This window comes from Apodemus sylvaticus, chromosome 21 (genome assembly GCF_947179515.1).
Source record: "Apodemus sylvaticus chromosome 21, mApoSyl1.1, whole genome shotgun sequence".
Taxonomy (NCBI): domain Eukaryota; kingdom Metazoa; phylum Chordata; class Mammalia; order Rodentia; family Muridae; genus Apodemus; species Apodemus sylvaticus.
The window spans coordinates 53,197,875-53,217,404 of NC_067492.1; the positions used below are offsets into that span (position 1 = coordinate 53,197,875).

The following is a 19,530-nucleotide window of genomic DNA, read 5'->3' on the forward strand; positions in this document are numbered from 1 at the left end:
AAGTTATCAAATATCATTGTCTAATAGTTGAGAGAATATAAACATAAGAGTGAAATAAGACCTCAAGGCCACAGATTTCTTATATATATAAAATCACATGAAGGAAAAAAAATGATGAATAACTCCATATTAAAAATTTTTGTGGGATGGAGCAATGGTTTGTAGGTAAGCACCCATGTTGTTCTTGCAGAGTCCCTGAGTTCAGTTGGGTTCCAGCACACACATCAGATGTCTCACAAATACCTACAACTTCAGCAACACCCTCCTATGGCTGCCGCAAACTCCACACACACACGGCACACACACAAAAACACATGCAGAAATATAAATTATAAAACTTTTAAAAAGGAAAGTATTTACAGAACACATATTCACCAAATGACTCATATTCCATTCAAAAAAATGTGCTTTTGAGTTCCGGCAAGCTAACAGGAGACAACCAAGAACAGACAAAGCACTTAGGTCCTTCACCAAAGGGGATAAGACAACCAAGTAAAATATGAATCTGAGTGAGCGTCAAGCAGTGAGGTGAGAACCCCACCACACGCTCCACAAGACAGGCAGTCAGCAGCAGGCCTAAGGAGGGTACGGCCCACACGACTGTATTCACTGGCATTCTTTAATGAGTTAAGATACACTGAGAGGCAACTAGTACATTCGCATTCATCCAACTTGGTAACTGAGGCCCGTGTGTCTGCATGCTGTCCTGGGCCTACATTTTACCAAACATTTTTACTATCACCCGGTTACATGAAACAATAAGATTAAGAAACAATTCACAGCAAACATAAGCAGTAGCTATTTACTGCGAGTCCGTTCAGGGTGATTTTATTTCTTTCTTTTATTTCTCAGTACTTCCTAACCTATTTTTATGTTAACTTTACACAGGAAACAGACATCTTTAAAAGATATAAAATTGCATTTTGCCCAATCATTACATTGATGAAATTACCAAGAAAAACAATACTAAAATTTATGTTCACATTGGACATCCTTACTTGCACATCAACTAAAATCAATCTGAACTGAAATATTTTTCTGCATAAACCTCTCACAGAGTAAAGTGAATGAACATTTTCCATTTAGAAAAAGCTGGTTCTGATCCTGGAATTCTACTTAAGTAGAACTAAGCATCAAACAAAGATGTCCGCCTGCCCTGCCCCACACCGCCCCCCAGAGTGCTCTTCTAACCACTCACCTGTGATGCCTTCGTATCTCTGCGCACTCGACTGCCATCCCAAATATAACAGCACTGGCTGGTATCACTTTCCCATACTTGCCGCAATTTCCATTTTCTTCTTTGGTCTGAAAATATAACAAAAGTTACAGCATTACATGTTCAAATAAGTGTATATGTATATATACAGTCTAAGAAACTTCCTTAAAATTTCATTCATGTGTCCATGTGTAATACATACAAATATATGTAACTTAATGTTTAGAATACAAGTACAAAGAGGAAGAGTGGTGTGTAAAGCTATGTCACTGTAGAATATCATTTAATAATTAAAAAAAAAAAGGGTGGACCCCAGAAGTGGCAGTGCACGCCTTTACTCCCAGCACTTGAGAGGCAGAGGCAGAAGAATCTCTGAGACCAGCCTGAAACCATGTCTTGAAAAACTAAAATGAGAAAAAAAAAAAAAAAAGCACTGGTTACTGTAGCAGAGGACTCAGTTCAATTCCCAGCATCCCCAGGCAGCTCATGATCCCACAGGACACCATGCCTTCTTCTGACTTCCACCAGCACTGCACACATGTGACAGGCACATACATATCCAACAGGCACACACACGTGTAACAGGGACACACACACGTGACAGACACACAAACATCTAATAGCTATACACACACATTCAAAAGGCCCACACATTCAACAGGCATATAGACATTTGACAGGCACATACATATCCAACAGGCATATACACACATGTGAAAGACACACAAGCAACAGGCATACACATACATGAAACAAGCATGCATGCATGCAGGTAAAACAAATACATAAAACAAAAATAAATAAATCTTTAAACAGAAAGAATAAAATCAGGCTTGAAATCTAGCCCAGGAGCAGAGCACTAGCCATGTGCCAAGTCCAACTCCTAGCACTAGAAAAAACAAGGAAGGAAGGAAGAAAATAACAAAGTCATCATTATTTACTTGAAAAATAAACTTCTTCTAGATTAAATGCATATCATCTTCTATAAAGATGATTTTCCTTAATATATACAATGTATATAGTAAATTAATTGTAATATACATATGGCTTGTAGGCTACAGTAGAGTTCAGTGTGCTCTTTAGTAGCCTGAATTTACTGAATACCTTAAAACATTACTGAACTAATATTACTACCTTCTTTCTGGAGATCTGCCACAATCCCAGGCACTGTGACACAGCTGAGAAATTCAAAGTTCTTCCCTCTTCTTCTCGAGCATTTCAGTGAATCCCTCCACAAATAAGCTCTCATTCACAGGGCTTTCTTCTGTAGAATTTTGATCTGTAACCTTACTGGTGCATACAATGCACATTGTATATTGTTGCCAAATGCTTTTTCTTGTGTTTCTTTCCGTGTATCTAGTTGCACTCTGACATATGTTTTATGTCCTGCACACATTCTAGGGGCTCAATATGCCTCTGAAACAATGAATTTGTCATCAAATGTCAGTGGTTCCGTGCTGCTTACCTTTGGCTGCAGAAGCAAATGCTCCCACGCATGAATCAAACTCTCCACAATTCCTTCTCCAAATACACCTGCATCGACAGTTTCTGTTACAACTAGGGACACTCTATAGAATGATGTTTTAAAGATAAATGTAAGTAAACTGATATGCTATTTCTATAAAGCTGTCAAAGCTGAGAGAAAAGGGCAAATACGTTATAGAAAATCTTTACAATTCTCTTAATACATTTCATTTCATTATCTTCCCCTGAGTCCTGACATGTCCCTTGGGTTCCTCTCCTCTTCATTAGCTCCTTTCCCTTGCTCTAGGCACAGAAGGGTTGTTCTGTGCTTAGACTTTGTTCACAGCCTGTTCTTAAGAGTAATTGGTACCCACATCTTTTCTGGTCTGTCTGAACAGTAAACATTTAGCTTCTAACTCTTAACACAATGTAAGTGTTTTTCTCCTGGCCTGGAATGGTGGTTTATGTCTGTAAATATGTGTTATGTCATATGTGGTTATGACACATGGAGGCAAGATGATCAGACAGAAGTTAAAGGTAATCTTTGACTACACAGTGGGTTTAAAGCTAGCCTGGGCTACATGAAACCGCTGCATTAAAAAGCAAAAACAAACCAGGGAGGGAACACATCCACAGACTCTGTCAGTGACCCTTCTCAAAGTTAATTCCCTTTTTCTTCTTCATTTTTTATTTTCTTTTGTTTTGTCCAGACAGGGTTTCTCTGTGTGGCCTGGGCTGTCACAGAAGTAATTCTGTAGACCAGGCTGCCCTTGATCTCACACAGATCCTACCACAGTGAGATGCAGACACAAACGCAGGGCTTCTCAGACTGTGCACTCGAGCCACAGTGCTCGCCCACTGCACTTGCAAGCTTTCACTCTGGTGCAGGCCAGTAATGACAGCACGATGTCTGCAAGGGTGAACTGCTCACAGTGGAAACGGCTATTTAGCACTGCTCACCCACAGGAAGTCTGTCTACTTTAATGAGAAAAAGCACATGATTTAGTCCCAGCACTCAGGAGGCAGAGGCAGGCAGATGTCTGAGTTGGAGGCCAGCCTGGTCTACAAAGTGAGCTCCAGGACAGCCAGGGCTACACGGAGAAACCCTGTCTCAAAAAAACAAAACACCTATAAACAGTCAACAAACCCTGACACTACTATGGACGACAAGAAGTGTATATCAAAAGGAGCATGCCATGGCTGTCTCTGGAGGGGCCCTGCCAGAGCCTTACAAATACAGAGGCAGAAACTAGCAACCAACCATTGGACTGGGCATGGGGTCCCCAATGGAGGAGCTGGAGGGTGGTCCAGAGGAGCTGAAGGGGTTTACAGCCCCATAGAAAGAACAATGATTTCGGCCACCCAGACGCCCCAAGACTCCCAGGGACTGAACCATCAACCAAGGGGTACACATGGTTCCAGCCAAAAATGTGGCAGAAGAAGGCCTTGTTGGGCATCAGTGGGAGGAATGGTCCTTGGTCAGGTAAAGGCCCCAACAAAGGGAAACCGAGCGGGGGCGGAGGAAGTGTGTTGGGTGGAGGGGCATATACATGGAGCCAGGAGGAAGGAGGAAAGGGAGTGGTTGGGGGTCTTAGGGGAGGGGAGATATTGGGAAAGGGTTTACCATTGGCAATGTAAATTAAGACTGATATTCAATTAAAAAAACTTTAAAAAAAACACACAAAAAGACACAATAAAGTGACATGCTCAAGAAGCATTTCTCACTATCAACTTTTCTTGAGTTCTGAAGTACTTTTTAAAACATATTATTAAACTAGGTGATAACCATATCTTCAGAAAACAAGGACTTTTGTTAAGATAAGGAGCTGGAAATGTGTCATAAGGTTTTTAATGAATTATAAACACACCTTTCAGGGATGTGCTTTGGAATCTCTATATCCTGGGACTTCATGTGCAGGAGCTTTATCCCACACTCCATTTTGTTTGCAGCCACTACGTCACAGGCGAGTTCATACATGGTCTTGGATAATTCACAGGCATAGACTGAGTGTGCACCAGCGTTTTTAGCAAACATGCTACAAAAGAAAAAAAATCCGCAAAATTATGATGCTTCAAACATGGATCTTCCTCCCATTCTTTAATGTAACCATTATTTGTTCTTCCTTTAAAAAAAGCAGGACAAGCAAGATGGCTCAATAGGTAAAAATTTGTACATGCTAGTCTGACACCTGAAACCCAGCAGAAGGCGAAAAGACTGAAAGCTAGCTTCTGACTTCCATATGCATACTGTGGTATACAAACACTCTCTCTCTCTCTCTCTCTCTCTCTCTCTCTCTCTCACACACACACACACACACACACAGTAATAATAATTTAGTTTAAAATTAAAATAAGGTCAAGCTTAGTGGCATAGCCTGGTTCATATAGCAAGTTCCAGGGCTTCACAGAGAAACTCTATCTTAAAATAATGATGATGATAATGGAGGAAGAGTCATTTGTTTTGCTTTGCTTTTGGTTTTCTGAGACAGGGTCTCTCTACTGGCTGTCCTGGAACTCATTATGTATACCATCTGGTCTCAGACTCACAGAGATCCCCCTGCCTCTGCTTTCTGAGTGCTTGGATTCAAGGCATGTGCCACCATACCCAGATCAGAACACACACAATTAAGACATGGCTAGCAATGAGTTGCTTAATAGGCTTTCTAGATTCCACCAGAATGTTAATATAAAAAATATTCTTCAATTCATTATGGAGAGTTTCAGTAAGCCCAAGTATTTCATACTTTACTTGAACTTTTGATAAGTAAAATCGTAGTAAAAAGTAAAATATTAAAAGTTGTATCAACCCTAAAAATACTATGAGAAACAATTGCTATTTTCATATACTAATGTAAATAAAACAAAAATAATAATTACAACAAACCTCAGTATTGCAGTTCCTGTGCCAATATCCAGAACGGTTTTGGAGCCCGAGCGCACTGCCTTCTGGATTGCTGCGTTATAAATCTTATTTCTCTTGGTGTCATTAAGCATGATGAAGTGCCAGCGCTCCACCAACCAGTTTGCTACACGATAAAAGTTCTCCTTTGCATCGTTAAAATCAGGGTTTAACTTCACTGCTTTATGAAAATACCCAGCTGCCTCATCTCGAAAGCCCATTCTAGAGGTGGAAATCAAGAGAGAATGCATTCAGCTCTATGTGGTTAACTACAGTGCTTCTGTTCATGCACTAAACCAGCTTGAGAATCTTCTATCACTGTCCCAGATCCCAGAACAGTCTACCTCCTCTGCAAAATTAATTTTCTGTGAGGATGGCACTCTCCTGACTTCTGAATTTCTACCTAAGCATCTCAGATGTCCTAGGGGATGGGAGTGGGCACTAAGGCATAACTTGTACTGAACTAAATATGAGCAAATAAAAAGTAAAAAACAAAGGGGAAATACTACCAAGTCATCTGAACGGTGCTTTCTCAAACTGTGATGAAGAACTCCCTGCCTCAGTTTACAACAGTTAATTGTAGGCAGACTGCACTGCTCATGCCAGGATGTGTCTCACGAACCATCAGATGGCAGCAGCCTCCAAGCAGTCTATTTATTCGGCCAATGAGCCCCTTGACCAGAGACATGGATTTCTCCTTCTGTCAAGTGCTATGCACAGCTGCCAAGAATCAGCAACTTATGGAGCACACACTCACAGGGGAACAAGTAGGATTCTTCTCACTCAAGTCTCCACGAGCACTGTTAGTCAGCACCCGTTCTAAAGAAACTTAATCAGACTATGCACTCTAGGCATGGGTAAGACAACGGGACCAACTCACAAAAGAGCAGTACTACGTTAAATGGTAGGCATTCCTGCTGTAGTTTAAAATGAAAACATTTCAGGTCAGTATACGGTATTTTTGCTACCCTGAAGGTAGAGATAGATATCTTGTTTATATGCTGGAACTGCATAATGTACTCGCAGCAGAAAATACATGATATTGATGTAAAAAGCCTCACCATGATGAACTCAAGTATGTAACAATGAAGATTGCTGCTCAATTAATTTACTTTGTCAGAACTCTAGAGAGTGCATATACGCACTGGCCTTGCACAGTCCTCTAAGTCAAGTAAGGGGCCCTTGGGAGGAGGAGACAAAACTACTAGGTTGATTGTTGACAGCTAATAGACTTTATAGACACAGGGCAGAAGAGAATCACAAGGAGGGACATATGAAATGACACATATTAAATCCCTCGCATGTGAAAGTGCAACTTGCCAATTTGCTAGAACCAGGCTCTTTCCCCATTACGTTAAAACGTTCTAATTCAAAAGCGACGCTAAGATTTCAATGTGGATCCTGAGATTGCTTGGAAATGAAGAGTGTCCATAGCAGGTTGGACTGGCGTGCTTTGAGAAGCCATCGTACAAGGCTGACCTCTGACTGCCATGTGGGTGTAATAGCTCATGAGGGTTTTCAGTGCTTCGACTGATGAGTAATTCAACGTGCCTCAGTGTTTATACAAGTACTGTGATTGTGCTGGATATGGCTTCCATCCTGGGCATCTAGAACTTGGGCATGCACCACACAGAGGTACCTGAGTACACAAATTCCTTTGCAGACTGCAAGCCTCCTGCTGAGGCAGGAACTCCACTGTGATAGGGAGAGGCCCTGAGAGGACTGCTCTTGGGGTCCTTGTGACTTGGCCAGTGTTCCCTTTCCCCTTTGCTAGTTCTGCTTCTCAATCAAACTGAGGCAACCAGTTACTGACTTACTACCAGACTTACTCATTTCGAAGGCTGTGTGAAACCTTATCTGTCCATCAACAGTTTCCCTTGAATCACTACAAGGTGCAGGAGACACTGCAGGAGGGAAGAATTGTGCTGTCTAGTTCCAGTACCCTCAGGGCTTATCCGGTAGCACACCCCCAGTGTGCAAGGGAGACGCCAGCAGCAGCCAGTGCTGGGCAGTTTTCTTAGAACTCCGCCCTAGTGGAAAGTTCATTAAGGGTGTGCTCCAAATACTACACCTCTCCACTAGGCTCTCTCTGAAACCCCAAAAGGAAAAGTTCTAGTATGGCCCAAAGAACAGATTCACCAGTTTTCTGCCAAGGCATCCTGTCAACCACAGCTGTGCCTTTTCAAACAAGGACTGGGTCTGAGTCCAGTGAGAAAACGCTCCCTTGAATACTTCCTCAGTGCTAGGGGTTTGACTCATAAAATGTAGTATAAAGCAGCGAGCGGGTAGAGATTTTTGCCGCTAAGCCTGAAAACCTTAGTTCAATCTTCAATACCTACTTGATGGGAGGAAGAGAACCAAATCCCAAAAGTGGTCCTCTGACCTCCACATGCATAGTATGGCCCAGGTACCCACGCACGTGTACAGATGTTCATACGTATCCATACACATGTGCACACACAGAATAAACCAATTTTAAAATTCTTTTCACTATTTAAGGTTCTTTTCACTATTTATTACATATTTACTATTCCTATTTTTTTTTTGAGCTCTCCTTATTACTAGCTATTCACTCATTCCTGGTAATAACTTACATTCAACATTCCCTATTCAAATTACTGAATCTACAAACATAGTGGTGTATACATGTAGTCTGTGACTAAAACATGACATAAGCCCACAAGTTCCAGACTGGACTGAGCTGGTGGTAAGCCTATCTCAAAACCAAACAAAGTAAGTTAATGCATGATTTATCCTTGCTTTGTCCTGATAAAGACTAACCCTATAGCGAAGTCACAACACACCTGAAGAGATGCTCTCCCATACTGTTGCAAATCACTTCATCATCAGGAAAGAGCTCCAAGGCCTGCTCGTAGCACCCAAGTAAGTCTTGTATTCGACTCAGTGCGTGAAGTTCTTCAGCCCACTTGAAAAGTGTATACTGAAAAGTTTCCTTTATAAACAAGAGAAAAATACAAATTAGTAAACAAGAATGAGGAATACACAACTCTAGCTGAAGATTCCAACAAGTGGAATCTTCAAGCCTGAAATGAATGAGGCCTCCAACTGATAAGCTCTGGTAAGTACTGTTCACCAATCGTGGCTTGAATAAGAATGGCCCCCACAGGCTCACGTACTTGCTCAGTCAGCAGGGGGTAGCATAATCTAAAAAGGACGCCATGAGGTCTCCTTGAAGGAAGTATGTAGTTGGGGTGGGCTTCAAGGTTCAACAGCCCATGCTAGGTCCAGACTCTGTCCCTTTCCCTCACACCACCCCTTTGTCCCCCCTACCTTCCCGCAATTCCCGTGGCTCTAACTTACTGCTCTAGAGCTATGGATGCTGCCATGCTCCCACCCTGAGAATGAACTAAACCTCTGAAACTGTAAGGAAGCCCTCAATTAAATGATTGCCTCCTGTAAGAGTTGCCTTGGTCATGTAGTTCTTCACAGTGGTAGAACAGACTAAGACACCCAATAAGCCATATTAAAAGGTAATAATATACAGAATTGGCAGCATGATCTTTTTGTAATTCTATTCTTTGCTGCCTCTCTCCTGCCTTTGCTTGCAGCATCCGTGTCAGGAGTGTGTCCTTGGACCCCTTATTCACTTCTAATGCACATCACCCATGTGTTAATGATGCAACGGGTACATGTCTAATTAAGACCTTGTTTTCCAGTCCTCACACTCTGGCTATCTCCACTGTCAGGCACTGGATGTCCAGTCATCTCATCAATCTATATGCGTAAAACCAGGACTAAAACTCAATGATGAACAGCATTTTGCTCCTATCCTCATGGAACTTGTAGGCAGAATTTAACAATTTTTAAGAGTGCAAAATGTTTTCAAATGCCCTACAACATTCCCTGAGGCGATGTAAAGGTATTGTTTGATCTCAAACCACAAAGTCACTATTTATAGCTACTCTATTATGTAACAGTTTCTTCTCAGAATGAAACACTTCATCCAGGAGGGATGCTCCTTAAAACAGAAGGTAAGCATATTAAGATAGCTTCAGAAAACCCTGAAACCGGAACATTCACTAGGCCTGGCTCTCCCAAGAATAAACAATAAAGGCTACAGAAGTCACTTAGACAAGCAAACCAGCAATGAAGACACAGGATCAGACCAGCTGCCTGGAAGAAGCAGAAACCAATCAAGCTGCCTGAAGAGGTCTAGACCAGCTGAGTCACTGGGAAAGCACACTCCAGCCCATTGAGCTGCCTGCAGGCTGTACACTGTGCTCCAAATGCTCAGCTGTTGTGAACTGCCATCCAGGCTACAGTGAGCTTTGACCACATAGCTGTCTTTAATTAAAGTCATTTCTGCTCCTGCAAGTAACCCCAACAAAACTCACCACTAGCTCACCAAGCTAGCCTTCGGTGGCATCCATATTTGAGACTGTCATGGGATCCCTAACTGGAGTGAGTAGCTGTGTGCTGCGGCGTCCCCCCAAGCTTTGTCACCATCTTTAAATCTGTGTGACAATCCACACTGTTACAGCCCAACGTGACCCTGACAGCCACTTGGTGGTGTGCAGTAACTGCCTTTTCTCTGCCGACCTAGTCCAGGCTCATCTTCCTATGGCTGTTTTCCATGCTACTGCACTATGGAAAGAAGGCAGGCTTAGTCATTCCAGTTTTCAAGTCAACAAACTTTATGCGTAAGAGTTAATACCTGAAACTAAATTATGGCAGTTTGCTAGAAAGACAAGGTCAGGGCTGGAGAGATGGCTCAGTGGTTAAGAGCACTGACTGCTCTTCTGGAGGTCCTGAGTTCAAATCCCAGCAACCACATGGTGACTTATAACCATCTGTAATGAGAGCTGATGCCCTCTCCTGGAGTGTCTCAAGACAGCTACAGTGTACTTACATATAATAAGTAAATAAATAAATCTTAAAAAAAAAAAAAAGACAAAGACGATGAAGGAGATCCCAGTATTAGATGATAAATTGTCTAGATATCTAGACATTATATGAATGATCCAAGAGTTGTATTGGGAGCTATGGATATTGCTCAGTGGTTGAAGACTTTCCTAGGATGTTTAAGGCTCTGGGTCTGGCTCATGGTAACAACAAAAATAAGCAAATAAATAAAACTACAGGGCTACAAAGATGGTTCGGCAGTTAAGAGTGCTGCTGCTCTTGGTGTTTAGTTCCTAGCACCCACATAAACAGCTCCAAATGGCTATAATTCTAGTTCTAAGGAATCCAATACCCTCATACCCTCTTCTGATCTCCTTAAACACATCAGACATTTTATGTATATACACATAGATAGACAGACAGACAGATGCATGTATGCATGCATACATACATAGATTTAGGCAACACTTATACATACTATGGAATGGCCAAGCAATAACCAGCCCAACCAGACACCCATCCCGTGGACAAGCACCAATCCCTGACACTACTAACGATACTCTGTTATGCTTGCAGACAGCAGCCTAGCATGGCTGTCCTCTTAGAGGCTCCACCCAGCAGACACAGAGATTCACAGCAAAACACTGGATGGAGCTCAGAAACTCTTAGGGAAGAGCTGGAGGAAGGATTGAGGGCCCTGACCAGGGTGGGTGAGGAGGGCACTTCACAGGAAGACCAACAGAATCAACTAACCTGGTCCCTTGGGACTCTCAGAGACTGAACCATCAACCAAAGAGCATATATGGGACCTAGATCCCCCAAACATATGTAGCAGATGTGAAGTTTGGTCTTCATGTGGGTCCTGAACACCTGAGGAAGGAGCTAGCCCTAAAGCCACTGCCTGCCTGTAGAATCCATTCCCCTACCTCGACTGTCTTGCCTGGGCTCAGTGGAAGAAGCACCTAGCTCTGCTGAAACTTGGTATGTCAGGGTGTAGAGATATCCAGGAGGAGCCTCCATTGTCTTAGAGAAGAAGAGGAGGACGGTTGGGGGGGGGGGGAGGAAAGGACTGTGTGAGGGAGGGATGGGGGCAGTGATCAGGATATAAAGTGAAAAAAAAATGGTTTTAAAGCAAAAGTTTAAGTAGTTTAATGTGACTGAAGTGTGGATACAGGTAGCAAAGAGAATATCAGGAAAGTAAATTTCTGCAAATGAGGCTTTTCCTAAATATATATATATGATATATGTATGTATATAAAACCTTTGTTTCATATAAAACCAAGCTAGTTTCTAAGTCCTACTGAATGCTGGTCATTATCAGTTTGTTTTTAATAAATAATTAGGATAGGGTCTTATGCAATCCAAGCTAACCTCAAACTCTGTATGTAGCTGAGGATAACCTAGAACTTCTGATCCTGTTGCTTCTATCTTACACGTGCTGGGATTGCGAGTGTGTACTGCCACTCTACGTTTAGACCTCCTACATGATAGGCACAATCCTACCAACTGAGCTACTTCTCCAGACATATGCTCTATTTTTACACATCTATCTATCTATCCATCCATCCATCCATCCATCCATCCATCCATCCATCCATCTATCTATTGTACTTTGAGTGGAAGCCAGAGCCTCACACTCAGGGCCATTCTATGGCAAGCTGTTGTACTGGCCTCTTCTCCAAGCCAAACCACTGACATCTTAGAGGGGAGTTTAGCTAGGCCACCTACAAAAGGTCACACCTGATGGACTTGCTAACTGTTTAAATCCCTTTCAGAAAGGCAGGGTAGGTCATGAGACCCTCCCACCACCTGCTCTATGCAACACTGTCCTAATTGCATGGCCTCACAGACAGTCTAGAGCAGTGGTTCTCGACCTTCCTAATGCTGAGACCCTTTAATACAGTTTATCTTAGTTAGGTTTCCACCGCTGTGAACAGACACCATGACCAAGGTTCTCTTATAAAGGCAAACATTTAATCGGGACTGGCTTACAGGTTCAGAGTTTCAGTCCATTATCATCACAGAGTAAAGCAGGGCAGCATCCAGGCAGACATGGTACCAGAAGAGCCAAGAGTTCTATCTTGATCTGAAGAGTCAGAAGGGGACTCTCTTCCACAGGTAAACAGGAAGAGGGCCTCTTCCACACTGGTCAGAGCTTCAGCACAGGACCTCATAGCCCACTCCCACTGTGACTCACTTCCTCCAACAAAGCCAAACCTATTCCAACAAGGCCATACTTCCTAATAGTGCCACTTTGGTGGGCCAAGCATATTCAAAGCACCACATACCACTCCCTGACCTGCATAGGCTTGTTCAAATATGAGTCTAGTCATAGCATAATGCAAAATACATTTAGAACAACTTCAAAAAGGTCCTCATAGTCTATCACTGTCAACAATGTTTAAAATGCCAAAGTTCAAAGTGCCTTCTGAGATTCACATAGTCTCTTAACTGTAATCCCCTATAACATCAAAAGGCACATCACATACTTCCAATGTCACAGGATATACATTACCATTCCAAAATGTCATACCAAAGAAATACTGGACCAAAACAAGACAGAAAACCAGCTGGGCAAACTGCCAACCTGCACATCCATGTCTGAAGTCAAAGGAGTCTCCAACTCCTTTCTGCTTTGTTGACTACAACACAATTCTTTCCCTTTGGATGGTTCCACTCCCTGTTAGAAGATTTCCTCAGAGGATAGCCCATTGCTCTGGCATCTCTAACATCTGGGGTCTCCTGTCTGGAAATGAGCTGTGCACATGTAGCCTGGTCCCAGGTGGAGCACCGACTTTGAACGCTGGCAACCTGGTTGGTGGCTTCCACCTACATGGAATGAGAGGAGTTTGGTCACACCCCCTGGGCCACTGGTTCCTGTAGCAGTTTCAGCCCCCACAGCCCCCCACAGGAGAGGTGCATGGCTATCAGTCACACAGGAGCAGCAGCAAGCCTTCCCACACGTAAATAGTTTTCCCCAAGCTCTCAGTCCAAGCCAATGAGAAATACGTGCTGTCAAGCCCTGAATCACACCAAAACTGCATATAAATCCTATCCTGAATCCTATAGATGATTATTAAAGGTGTGCGAGAATTGCTCTGTTGCCCAAGAGCTTCTGTCATAAGAGCTGTAACGCTTGGGAAGAGATATGTTCTCCCAAAATACCCCCAGCAACTCCACTGCGCTCCTCCCTGGCTAGGTGGCCTTTCGTCTGCCCACCAGACCTGACTCAGCACAGGGCAACTCAGGGAACCAAGACAATAGCAAGGTGGAGACTGAGGTGGAACCAGCTGCAGTGACTGGAAGCAACTTATCACGCCCCCATACCACCCACAGCCACCTAACACTGCAAAGGCCTCCTCCCCAGGTACACAGGCCCACAGTCTCCAAGGCAACGTCAACTTTACAGCTTCTTGTTCCAATGTCTGGGATCCAAACGTGATATTCTAGGCCTCCAACGGGCTTGGGTCACGTCTCAAGCTCTGCCCTCTGTAGCACTGTAGGCTCTGGTTGACTCTTCTCCACTGCTGCTGATGTTCTTGGTGGTCATCCATGGTACTGACATCTCCAATATACTGCTATCTTCTGCTGCAACTGGGCTTCACTAATAGCCTCTCATAGGCTCTCTTCATGGTGCCAAGCTTCAGATTCTTTGCATAACCCCTTTAGTCCTGGGTCATCGACTGCAACTGAGGCTGCACCTTCACCAATGGCCTTCTCTAGCTTCTCACAGTTTCAAGCCTCAGCTGTTCTCCCTGATGCCTTCACATCTTCAAAACCAGTACGACCTAGGTGATTCTTATACATTACCAAGTCCAGCTGCAGCACAAGGTACAACTTTAGCTATCTCTGGAACACAGATCTTTGTGATCTCAGAAAACAGCACCCAAAAGACTTCACCTCAGTGATGCTGGTCTGTAGGCTTAGATTTTTCAAAATCTACTTTAATAAGGGTTCTTTAACACTTCAACCTCCCTTCTAGCCCACCACCCAGTAGAGGTAAGGGAAAAGAAAGGTTAATAGAAAATGGAGGGCATGGACCTGTTTACAAATAGTTTGTTGGGGCTATAGCAATCTTTGTTGCCAGCAGTCCGCGTGACAAAACACGAATCAGCAGTAGTAGTTCAATTCTGGAGAAACCACGAGGCTCTGCCAATCAGCAAGAGTCCACAGAAGCAAACAGGAAGCAGCCAAAATATCATAAAGTCTTTGGAGGGATATTCTTTATGAAGTCACAACAAGCAACGCAGAGCAAGGCGATCCAAGAGCTTCCGTCACACTATCTGTGTGGTCATATTTATATTCTTTCTAATCATCATGCACCTCTCATGTGCCTGCTTCAGCAAAATATCCTTTCTCCTGTTTCTGCTTCAGCAAAACATCACATGACATAACTGAGTGCCCAAAGAAACCATGAATTTCCACTTTACTAGTCTCTTCTTAATTACCACTAATTTCTTCGCTCCAGGTAACCAGCATCAATTATCCCAGTAACCCCTTCTATTCTTGACTATAAAGTTATCCCTGCTCAGTAAAGGCTTTCCAGTTCAGCCTTTTGAAGCAGGAGTATGCACACTCCAGTAAAAAACCCCTCCTCTATCCTCTGTAAGTAAGCCCCATGAGTCCATTACTTCCTCCAGAGACCTGTTATTGGGATTTTAGGAGGAAGGGCAAGCACAGCTTATATATTCCCCAGAATAAGAATTTTACCAACACATGCACTCTACTGATGAGTTACATTCACAGCCAAATTTTATATGTACTTTCAACAAGCACTGCTTGTCTTGTCTGTCCTCAGAAGCAGCAGCTAGAACTGTGCAAAGAATTGTGTTGGTCCAGTATGATAAGTTATTTCTCTCCCGGTGAAGTGTGCCAACCAGATTAGATTAATCAAATGCAGGTTTATTGGGAAGCTGCTCTCAGGTGGGCGAGTTCACTGGCCCCAAGGACAGAGGCCAGGGGAGTTGCCATGGAGATGGTGGGAAGGGGAATGAAAGAAAGGGTGCAGGAGTAGAGGGGGATAAGCGGGAGGGGACAAAAATTTCCGGATTATATAAAGAAGAGCCTCCGGAGGAGGGGCAGCCCAGCCTCTGGGCTGGAAAGTTCAGGGTGGAGGGCAGGATATGCCAGGTAGAAACTGAGGGATGCTGGGAGAACCTGGAGGCCGGGTCTGCTTTGATACATAAAATATGCACCTCAGTCCCTTGTCAGAAACCAGATTCACTATTCTACTGTGGTCTACGCAGAGGAACAAACTATCCAGCATACTATCATATTCCAAAGTAAGCCAACAGGTCCTGAAATGTCCATGAATTACAAAAACTAATGCTACTGCCATCTAGTGGGCAAAGGACAGACAATACTGCAAGACAGGAAGGAAGACCCAGGACTGGTGCAAAATGTCAACAGTGTCAGGTTTAGAGATTCTGGACTAAACAAAGCAAGACCACTTACAGCTTAAAACTGTATATGCAATTACATTACTTTTTGAAGTTAAGATTTTAATATACAAAATACAGTAGTTCAACAGCTTAACTGTTGCAAATAAGATAGATTAACAAATATTAAGAGTCCCTTATAATTGCACACTTCATCCAACCTCAGGACACACAGCATTCCTTCTACACAGGATAGTGCAAAGCTTACAGGGCAGGGCGAATTTAAATTAGATACTGGAGGAGAAAAAGAACTACTCAGTCTCATCCCATTTTAAGGGCCTTTGGAATCTTAAGTGAGGCAGAAATTTTGAAACAGATGTGTGACAATTTTTGACTTTTGTTACTAAAACCTAGCTGTAGGTTGGAGGGGAGCCCGGTACGGAATCGATTCCCATAGTAATTAGATGATTGAAGAGTGTGTGTGTGTGTGTGTGTCTCCCTGTCTCTCGTCTGTCTCTGTCTCTCTGTCTCTGTGTCGTCTCTGTCTCTCTCTCTCACACTCACACACACACACACACACACACACACACACACACACTCGCACACACACGCGCACACTACACCCTGCTGTTGCTGCTCAGATCACAGGATTTGCCAGCCACTGAGAGAAGTAAGGCCTCACCTTCACGTCGTCTTTGAGCTCTGGCGCCAGGCTGAGCACCAGAAGGTAATGGGCATAGGCGGTGCCGAAGTCCTGGTCTCCTAGACAGTGCTCAGCACTCTGCAAGGACCGTGCCACCAGCTGGGCCCGGCCGGCTGCACCTGCGCCACCCCCGGCGCCTCGGCGAGGCCTGGACCTCGAGTTCGGCATGGCTAAGTCTCCGCTCGGAAGCTGAGGAAGGAAAAAGAGAGTCTCCACGGCGCGCTTCCCTGGACCCGTCGCAGCCACTGGACGCGCGGAGTGGCTCCGCGCACACAGCGGGAAGCCCCGCCTTCCCAGCGGCGGGCGGAGCTGCGCACGCATCTCGCGGCGACGCGCTGTGATGACGTCACGCCGGGGAGCGCTCCATGGCCCCCCGACGACTTGGAGTACTAGGCTGTGAGATCATTTTCTGGGATTGTGTATTTTCCCAGGATGCAGCCAAAGGTTTGTGTCTTCTCTCCCTCCTCCTGGAGTGTGCGGCTGCGAGTTCCAGAGCCTGCTCTGGCCCGGCGTGTGCGCTGCTCCGGGCCTTCTGGATCTCAGCGCACCAGACTCACTACTGCAAAACGAAATAAAAGCTCCTTAAACCGAGCACGGGTGACACACGCCTTTAACCCCAGCACTTGGGAGGCAGAGGCAGTCGGATTTCTGAGTTCGAGGCCAGCCTAGTCTATAGAGTGAGTTTTAGGACAGCCAGAGCTATACGGAGAAAGCCTGACTCGGAAGCCAAAAAAAAAAAAAAAAACACACAAAAACAAAAACCCTCCTTACATTGATCGCTGTGCCCTTTCTTACTATTAATTCTCACAAATCCCAGTGAGGCAGAACTTAGGAATCACACTCTATAAAAAAGGAAAAAGCTGTCTCTGAGAACTGCTTCAAGATTGAACAGTGGGAAAGCATGTACCTATTACCTAAGAAAGGTCTTCGAAGACAGGAACTAATTGCAATTATTTTAATATGTACAGAACAAGAATTTTAATATATCTTGCACTTGATGGAAAGTGTCTCCCGCTCTTTGATTTTGCTTACATATTTTCCTAGCTATTCCTACCCTCCTTGTTTGATGCTTTGTGTACTAAGCAATGTATTTCTCTAGTAAGATGGAAATACAGAGGCAGGCCTCTATACCTAATGGAGCTGAGTAGAACTTAAAGACCAAGAGACTTAAGGGAAGGGTTTCTTTGTTCCAGTCTAGCAACCCTCTCTTGAGACATTCAGACAGACCAAATAAAACTCTCTTCCTGGCTTAAGTCATAAGGATGCTCTACGTATACAATGTAACAATCTAGAAAAGCATTTTACTTATATATACATTAATTCGCTATCGTCTAGAAACATTTAGAAATTATCTAAACCTTAAAAATGTTATTACACCTATAAACATTTAATCAAAGATGTATAATGTTAATTTGTATGATGTGTCTAAGTTAGAGGTGATAGACTGCGGCTGGGTAGAGAGACACAGCCCAGTCCTTGGCAGAGACTTCTGTTTGCAATGTTACAGAATCTAGAATCACGGGAAACCAAGCTTTGGTCGTAGCTGTGGGTGATTATCTTGACTGATTTAATTGGGGTAGAAAGACTTACCCATTGTGCGTCTGCCTTTCCCTGGCTGCCATCCTGGTGGACTGTGTTAGTGAAGAAAGGAACTGAACAACAGCGTATACTCACCACTCTCTGCTTCCTGATTGTAACAAGGATTTGACCAGCCACTGCATGCTGCTGCTGCCCTGGCTTCCCTTCAATCTCTTTCTCCCTTAAATTGCTTTTGTTGGAGTCTTTAATCACAGCAACAGGAAAAGAAACTAAGACAGAGAGTGGTGTTTGTTTGAACACTCGGTCCTAAGCTGGTGGTCCTAGTTGGGAAGACGGTAGAGTTTCAGGAGAGGAACTGGGTCACTAGAGTCCAGCCTTGGGCGCCAGTAGGCTTGCCTCACTCTCTTCTGCTTAGCAATTCCATGAGATCAGCTAGCTCTGGTTCTTTGCCACCGTTCTTTCCTTACTATCAAGGATTGTGTTCCCTAAAACTGTACACAGAAATAATATGCTTAGCCCAGGGATGTCACTATTAGGAGGTGTGGCTCCGTTGGAGTGGGTGTGGCCTTGTTGAAGAGTGTCATTGTGGGTGTGGGCTTTACGACCCTCATCCTAGCTCCCTGGAAGTCAGTCTACACCTGTTTGCCTTTGGAACAAGATGTAGATCGCTAGCTCTTCGTATACCATGCCTGCCTGAACATTGCCATGCTCCAGCCTTGGTAATAATGGACTGAACCTCTGAACCTGTGAGCCAGCCCCAATGAAATGTTGTCCTTATAAGCGTTGCCTTGGTCATGGCATCGGCTCACAGCAGTGAAACCCTCACTGAGACAACCCCTCTTCCCATAAGGTGCCTGTTGTCCACAGCAACTGAAAAAGTACTTAATACGAGGAAGGCCAGTCATTCTGTCACCACGGGAATTTCTACTTCAGCTGAATTACTTCACTTTGCAAACTACCTCGTCCTATGGGCATGCTTTCCTCTCCCAGAGGGCAAGGGTTCTTATGATTTTTTTTAATCTGTTCTGCTCCTTGACATGACCCAGGAACCTAAAGCAGCTAGAGTACATGATGGCTCTCAGAGGGGACAGGTTTCCATGACAGAAACAGAAAAGAATAAACCATAGAGACTTAAAATGTTTGTGGGCAGCATTCCAGTGCCAGTTCTTCTCTGCTGAAGAATTTACTCTTTACATCCCACAGAGTGCACCAGTTACACTTTTATCAAGTCGGCAAGAGCTGGAGAAATGGCTCCGTGGTTTAGAGAATGTACTGCCCTTCCAGGGGACAAGCTCAGTCTCCAGGATCCACATCAGACGGTTTACAAACTCCTGTGCCTCTGGCTCTGGGGATGTGGTGGTTTGAATAGGTGTGTCCCCCTGTCGTGGACTCATGTGTTTGAAAGCTTGGCCCATACAGAGTGGCACTACTAGAAGTTGTGACCCTGTTGGTCTAGGTGTGGCCTTGT

General features: G+C 44.0%; 1 protein-coding gene across 3 annotated transcripts in view; it reads right to left on the minus strand.

Annotated features, from left to right (window-relative positions):
* The window catches only part of Prmt9 (protein arginine methyltransferase 9), a 30,661-nt gene extending 13,849 nt beyond the window's left edge, over nt 1-16,812 (minus strand). For 2 of the 3 annotated variants that reach the window (XR_007974776.1, XM_052166520.1), the window contains exons 1-6: nt 16,503-16,812; nt 8,384-8,532; nt 5,565-5,801; nt 4,549-4,716; nt 2,682-2,784; nt 1,199-1,305 (exon numbers count right to left, since the gene is read on the minus strand). Coding sequence is in view for 2 of the 3 variants with exons in the window: in XM_052166520.1 (XP_052022480.1) it covers nt 1,199-1,305; nt 2,682-2,784; nt 4,549-4,716; nt 5,565-5,801; nt 8,384-8,532; nt 16,503-16,691 (953 nt within the window). In the remaining variant the exon portion in view is untranslated. The remainder of the gene's footprint in view (nt 1-1,198; nt 1,306-2,681; nt 2,785-4,548; nt 4,717-5,564; nt 5,802-8,383; nt 8,533-16,502) is intronic. The other variant, XM_052166521.1, reaches the window with a different exon arrangement.
* Nucleotides 16,813-19,530: the final 2,718 nt, after the last annotated feature.